This window comes from Psammomys obesus, unplaced genomic scaffold, assembly GCF_907164565.1.
Source record: "Psammomys obesus unplaced genomic scaffold, mPsaObe1.curated_primary_1811, whole genome shotgun sequence".
Classification (NCBI taxonomy): Eukaryota; Metazoa; Chordata; class Mammalia; order Rodentia; family Muridae; genus Psammomys; species Psammomys obesus.
The window spans coordinates 606,296-613,426 of record NW_026594152.1 but is presented as its reverse complement, the minus strand read 5'-3'; the positions used below and the strand labels follow the sequence as shown (position 1 = coordinate 613,426).

The following is a 7,131-nucleotide window of genomic DNA, read 5'->3' as shown; positions in this document are numbered from 1 at the left end:
TGCAGGCATGAGGAACCGAATTTAATGCCCAGAATGTACGTGTTACAGCTCTGACAGGAAAGGTATCCTGGCAGTTGGGATCCAAGGAATACACAAAGTCACACCTAGAACATACATCACACAAGAGATTATTGGAGGAGATGCATGAGGGTGGCTACTACACCTCAGACCAGAAGCAGCAAAGAACTGAGAGGGAGGCTGGTTTCTTGGGGGTGGAGTTTTCCAGAGTGGGGATTGGTGTGTTTTCATGTCCTGAGCTTGGGGCAAGTTCAGGGATTGGTGGAATTTTGAGCTCCAGAATTGAACTCAGGTCTTTTTGTTGTTTTGTTTTTTTGTTTGTTTGTTTGTTTGTTTGTTTTCTTTTTTTACCCTTCACAGAACCCACATTTTTAGAAAGCCAAGAAATGGTGAACTGCCCTTGTAATTTTGGGGGTGGCATAGATAAGTAGATGCCTGGAGCTCTGTGAACAGCCAGCCTCTTTGATGAGTTCCAGGCCAGTGAGAAACCCCTACCGTACCTATGGCCTCCACACACATGCACGTAAACCTGCACACAAACAAGAGTCTCACACACAAACTGAAAGGAAGAAAGAAAGGAACACAGGGGGGAAGAGAAGGACAGAAGGAAGAAGGGAGAGGGGGAGGCAGGAAGGAAGAAAAGAGAATTCCTTCTTTGTAGCCATTGCTGCTTTTGTGTCAAGAAGCCCATGAGACTTTGACCAGCCCAAAAGAAGGCTAAGATCTCCCATGCATCATGGGAAGGCTAAGATCTCCCATGCATCATGGGAAGGCTAAGCCTTCCATTGCATCATAGAGTCCCAGGCTGAGGCTATGGCTGTGCCAAAAGGAATCTGAAAGGCTGGGTATACATGGTGGATAGCCCAACAAGCCTGGCTGAGAGCCAACAACCGTACTAAAATCCTAACCTGCTCACCACCCTGATAGAGCTGCTACCCCAAGATCAACAAGACCTACATCACTGTCTTTGTTCTCAGCTCTGCTCCTGGTCACAACACACTCCCTGTTTCATGAGTTTTAGGATGAGTACCCTCGGCCTGGGTTGTACTTTGGCTGGATTTTGCCTTTTTTGATCTGTTCTTTTCTGTTTAGAAAGAATCTTTCTATGCAGCTAAGACTGCCCCAGATTCACAACCTTAGCGTTGGCCTACCATGTTCTGGGATTTCAATGTGCGCCACCATGCCCAGCTTGCACAGAATACTCAGTTCATGATGTCACGCTGCCTTCAGCCCCTGAACAATGCTCCCATTGACGCTAAGAATCTGTGAGCGGCGTGGGTTGAGTCAGGAGAATCACCATGATAACCGAGAGAGAGGAGGAGATGCTCAGCTCACCACAGAGAGCAAGTATCAATCAAGAACACCAGGCACAGGAGTGACCCACGGTGAGGATGAGCTGGGGTGTCTTTCTGCAGTCATCAGGCCCCAGAAGAAGCTAAGCATGTTCTTTGCTTCCATTCCCTCATCTGTAACACAGAGACCTTTGCACTAAGACTTTCTAGCGACCTTGCTTTTTCTGGGTATTATAAATACTACGGAAAAAAAATCTCATGACTGTCTTTTAATATTTATTTATTTTGTGTGTATGGGGGCTTGCCTGTATGTATATCTACATACTACATATATGTCTGGTGCACACAAAGGCCAGAGAGGGTGTTGGATCCCCTGGAACTGGAGTTACTGACAGTTGTGAGTTGCCATGTGGATGTTGGGAATTGAACCTGGGTCCTTTGGAAGAGCCGTATGCTTTTTGTTGTGGTTGTTGTTGTTAAGACAGGGTTTCTCTATGTAGCTCTGGCTGTCTTGGAAGTCTCTGTAGACCAGGCTGGCCTCAAACTCACAAAGATCCACCTGCCTCTGCCTCCTGAGTTCTGGGATTAAAGGCAGGGGCCACCACCACCACCCTGAGCATTTGTAACTTCTGAGCCATCTTTCTAGTCCTAATTAATCATATACTTTTATGGAAGAAATTAACTTTCTTGTAAGCACTTTGAAGCAGAAATAACTGAGTTATGAGATTGAGAGTAGAGACACTGGGCCTGGCCTATAGCCATATAGTGCTCCTTTTAACTATGGAAGATGCAGTCAAGTCTATAAACCCAAGAATGCACAATTATTGCTGTCTATAGCACGCACAGACAGTGGATAATACATAATATTAATCATGTCGATTATCTAATATTCTACTCCCGGGGAATGGCCTTCCTGCAAAGAATAGCTGTGTCTGCCTACATTTACATTCAGGACTGTCTCAAGTGTCACGGCAGCCTTGATGTTTGTCTCTGCTCACCATGCAGAGAACCAAATGGTCTGGTCTGCAGACCCAGGCTTCTCTGAAAGCTGAATGCTTACCCTACTCCAGTTGATAACAAGAAGTATGGGGCTGGAGAGATGGCTCAGTGGCTAAGAGCTCATCCTGAGCTGCAGAGAACCAGAGACCTGTTCCTAGCACCCAAGATGAGCCACTCACACCCTTTAACTCCAACTCCAGGGGATCCGATGCCCTCTTCTGACCTCTTCGGGAACTGCACTTGTGTGTACATACCCACACACCTATGTTTAAAAAGAAGAACAAGATCTTTTTTTAATGATGGAAATGAAAATATACCTAAAAACGAAGCTTCTGTCTTCTGTCATTCCTCAAACTTGGCCTTGGCCTCTCTCCTGGACTTACGTTTCAGAGCTGGGTCTCTGAAGACATCCTTGTTGACAAGAGTTTTGTCCAAGGGTATAGCCACAAAGTACCTTGTAGACATGAAGTGATTGTAGTTAAACTTTCACAAAGGACTTGATCTTTGATCTCTAGGCGATTTTCTTCTTGCTCATAGCAGCTGTCACTTTTTGGGGCTAGGGGTCAAGCCCAGCCACCAGGGCATGGCTGTAAGGGCAGTCTGAAGTGTCATCATCAATATTATTCACAATGACAGCTTTGCGTCCAGAGTAGCACCCAGCAGGGACTAGCACCACTTTCCCAGGTTTCATGAACTTGCCCATTTTGAGGGCACGCAGCTGGCACCCAGCAGAAATGAAAGAAGGACCCAGAATCTTTTTAATAAAAGAACAAGAAATATAAAGACCATGCTTCCTGTCTTGTCTTAGATATATTGTGTTCCACTCAAGACAAAGAGTAGCAACACATAGAAATTAGTTGAAAAAAAAAACTGTTATCAAACAGGATCAGAGAGAATTCAGCTCCACACAGCTGAGCAACACACAGACCTGCTTTGGCTGCACTTCACTGCTCACGGCCCAAGGCCATTCAGAGGCCAATAAAGGCTGGAGCTCAAGAACACCAACCCAGACCCAAGACTTTTTCCCTATCTCCCAGACATGAATCTCCTTTTTCCTCTCTTTGCCAGCCTCATGCTACAGTGTCAGGTGAAATCAGGTAAAGTGGGCTCCTGGGTGCAGGGAGGGTGGGCGTGAAGAAGCAGGATTGCTCTTGCCTGTGGTGCTGGGACCCCTAAGTGATACTGAAAGATGACATTCCCAAAAGAGATGGCTGGAGAGATAACCCAATCCCAAGACTGTCTGATGGAGACACCAAGAAGCTACAGGGAGAGTGGAATATTGTTTGTGTGTTCAGGAACTGGATGGCCTATTATGCAGCCTTCCTGCTCTGTGTATGTATATGTCTCTGAGCTTGCAACTCAGCCTAAGTCTTGTGAGCTCTATTTCTGACTTAACCATTTATTTTTTTTAAGATCTCTATGGTATGCGTGTGTGAGAGAGAGAGAGAATACAGTGTGATATGAACCTATGGGCACATTTATGTGGAGGTCAGAGAACAACAGCAGGTGTCAGTTCTTGCCCCTATCTTGTTTGAGGCAGGGTCTTTTATTGTTTGCCACTGTGTACACAGGCTACCTGGCCCATGGGCTTCTGGGGGGGGGGGTTCTCCTGTCTCCCCTTTCTGCGGCACTGCAGGGATACGGAGTTACACAAGCCTGCACCACTGCATCTGGCTTCACGTGGGCTCCGAGGGTCACAGCTCTGGTCGTCATACCTGCACAGCAAATGCTTTGCTTGCTGAGCCTCTCCTCAGCCTCCGCAAAGACCTTCTCTTAATGCAAAGGCCCAACTGGCATATACCTCTGTGCATGCAATTCTTGCCTCTGTGTTCAAACAAACAAACAAAAAAAAAAAAAACCTTTTCGGACTTAGTAAGCATGTCTATGTCTATGTCTATGTCAGGTTTTCCAAGAGAGTCTTATGATTTCTCTCTGTGTCTGTCTCCCTGGAAACCCTCCAACTGCCATAAGAGTGACTGAGGACACATACATTATAGCACATGAGAGGACAGAAGACTGGCCACTGTCCTTGAGAAAGATGGAGGCTTGTTTCTGTGAACAAAACTCACCCAGCTACTTGGAATCGTCACAGAGTCAGACACAGACAACAAAGAGTCAGAGATGTTTGAGATGTTTTTATTTTGAGAACGCAGGCAGGGAAGTCTGTGTCCCTTTGAGAAAAGTCGCTCAACCATGTCAAGCTTCAAAACTGATGTGGTGCGACTGTTTCTGGTTCTAAAATGTCCCTGTTTTGTACACCATTGAAGAACAATGGTGAAGATGTATAGCAATAACAAAACAAATACATGCGTGAGAATATCTTTGGAAATTATGTTTTATCACCCATTCCCTTCCACAGCAGGATGTTGACAGACCCAATCTTGTGTAGGTTGTCACGGATGCTATAAGCTTCGGAAACTATCTGATGATAATTTCCATGAGCTAGGTCAAAGGCCAGGGGCTTCAAAGAAGATACTTCTCAAAACCCTATTAAGTCTGTTTTAGCATCCTTTCTTGATTTATTTCACTTAACATAAGCCCCCATTCCACTTATTTTGTTGCAAATTATCATTCCATTCTTCTCTATGAGCACTCAGAAGGAAGAGTAACGCATGTTGTCTCATGTGGAAGACAAGAAATAGTCCAGCGGAATATACGCTAGTGACTCCCCGAGCTTGGACAAAGGAAGGCTTGCTTTGATCAGCATGCATCGTACACATACTGAGCTCTCACACTGAACTACCAATGTGTTCACAACTAGCATATGTTAAAATAACAAACATGATTCTTTCTTGGATTAATTGCATGGCAGATTGTACAGACATTGGTGTTTCACAGGATTATCAAGGAGGGTGGGAGACTCTGCTGGTGTAGAAGATGCAAGATTGGCGGTCAAAAATGCTGTCTTATGGGTGGAGGTGTATCTCAGTGGGAGAATGACTGCCACAAAGTCCTGGGTTCAAAGCCCAGTACCACCAAAAATAATAATAATAATAATAATAATGAAATGAAGGGAGGGGGGAAGGCAGGAGAATGGAAGTGGGGGGAGAAGGAAGGAGAATGGAGGGAAGAAAAAGAGGAAAAGAAGGAGGGAGAAAGGCAAAGAAAGAGGGCAGGGGAGGGAAGGAAGAATGTAAGGGATGGAGAGAGAGAGAGAGGGAGAGAGGGAAGAAGAAAGGAAAGAAGGAAAAAGGGAGATAAAGAAGGAGAGAGAAAGGAGGAGGGAGGGAGGGAAGGAGGGAGGGGCCATTCTGAAATCAAGGACTTGGGTTTCATATCTTTCCTTCCTCTTTATAATAAGGGGGGAGGGGTGCGTGCGCATCAGGTGTCTTTCCTCAGGTACCATTCACCTTGTTTTTGTTGTTCTTGAGACAGGGTTTCACTGTGTGGCCCTGGCTGAACTCTTTTTGTAGACTAGGCTGGCCTCAAACTCACAAATATCCACCTGCCTCTGACTCTGAAGTGCTGGGATTAAGGTAGCATAGCCTGACTCATTCTTTTTTTTTTTTGAGATGGGATCCTTCTTTGGCATGAGGCTCACACCAATCAGCTTAGGCCAGAAACTTGTCTGTCTCTCTTTACCTTTTCTGTATCTATTCTTGGGATTGAACTCACTTCCTTATGCTTGCACAGCAAACACTTTATCAGCTGAATTATTTCCCCAGCCCAGTCTTGGATGGTTGTAAATTTGAAACAAGATTTCACTGTGTGGCCCTGGCTGTCCTAGAACTCACTCTGTAGACCAGGCTAGCCTCGAACTCACAGAGATCTGCCTGCCCCTTCCCCCAAGTGCTGGGACTAAAGGCATGTGACACCATTTGTAGAGTTACTCAAGGAAAGGAGACTCAAGTGATTTATTTGGAGCCCCCCACTGTATAGTGGATTCCAGGTCTTCCCTGAAGCGCCACCATCACCAAACACTGTCCCTGAAGGCTAACAAAGCCCTCTCACTCTGTCCCCTCCTGCCAGCAGTCTGAATATCACTTCTAAAATTAACTCTGATCCAGTGGTTTCTCTCTCCCCCCATGCAGAATTTTTGGTTATAAAGAGATGTTTAATGGGCTTTGGGAAGTGCAAAGACAGCTGTCTCACGGAGGAAACGGAGATACAGAGCTGTAAGACCAAAAAATGCTGCATTGGCTCCAAAGTGACCCAGCTGATTAAAAGCTACCTGCGACACGAAATACCCCACATACCCGACCAGGAAATCGTGGAGATGATGAAGAGTGGAAAGAATGCCAGCCAGGAGATGAAAATAAAACTCGCCTTAACCACACTCTCCCAAATCCAACCCACCAACCTTCTGCCCACTATCAACTACCCCGTGAAAGGTGTCACCACCAGGTACCAGAGGTGCTGCATGAAGCGTACCGCTCCTGCCAAGAGAAGCACCAGACAAAGCAGGAAGTCTGCCAGGGCCACCCCTCAGCCCTGACCCGGACCACCTTAGATGTGCCCAGCACCCCAATGGCAGCGGAGAAGCAGATAAGCAGGAATCTTTCTGCTAGGGCGTCAGGCTCCTCTCTACCTCCACAGGCATTAAAACGACATAACCATTCTGTAAGCACACATAGAATAAATACCGTTGACACCCCAGTTTGTGTGATGTTATCATTCTTGCAGGAGGCCCCAAGAGGACTGTGCCAGGGAGGGAAGAGCATCGGGCCTCATCATGTGACACTCGTTTAATGGGCTTTTCCTGTTGCCATGGGAAGGAAAGGATAAGACACGTTTCCTCATATTGTAGAGCTTGGGGAAAGGGCCCTGTAAGCAAACCAGGACACGGAGAAAACAGAAGCTGGTGACACTCATTTGAATAACT

At 46.1% G+C, this 7,131-nt stretch overlaps 1 protein-coding gene across 1 annotated transcript; it reads left to right on the top strand.

Moving 5' to 3' along the window:
• Positions 1-3,348: 3,348 nt before the first annotated feature.
• On the top strand, positions 3,349-6,744 carry Defb129 (defensin beta 129). Its single transcript, XM_055617960.1, has 2 exons — positions 3,349-3,406; positions 6,341-6,744. The coding sequence occupies exons 1-2, from the start codon at positions 3,349-3,351 to the stop codon at positions 6,742-6,744; spliced, it is 462 nt and encodes a 153-aa protein (XP_055473935.1).
• The last annotated feature ends 387 nt before the right edge of the window (positions 6,745-7,131 follow it).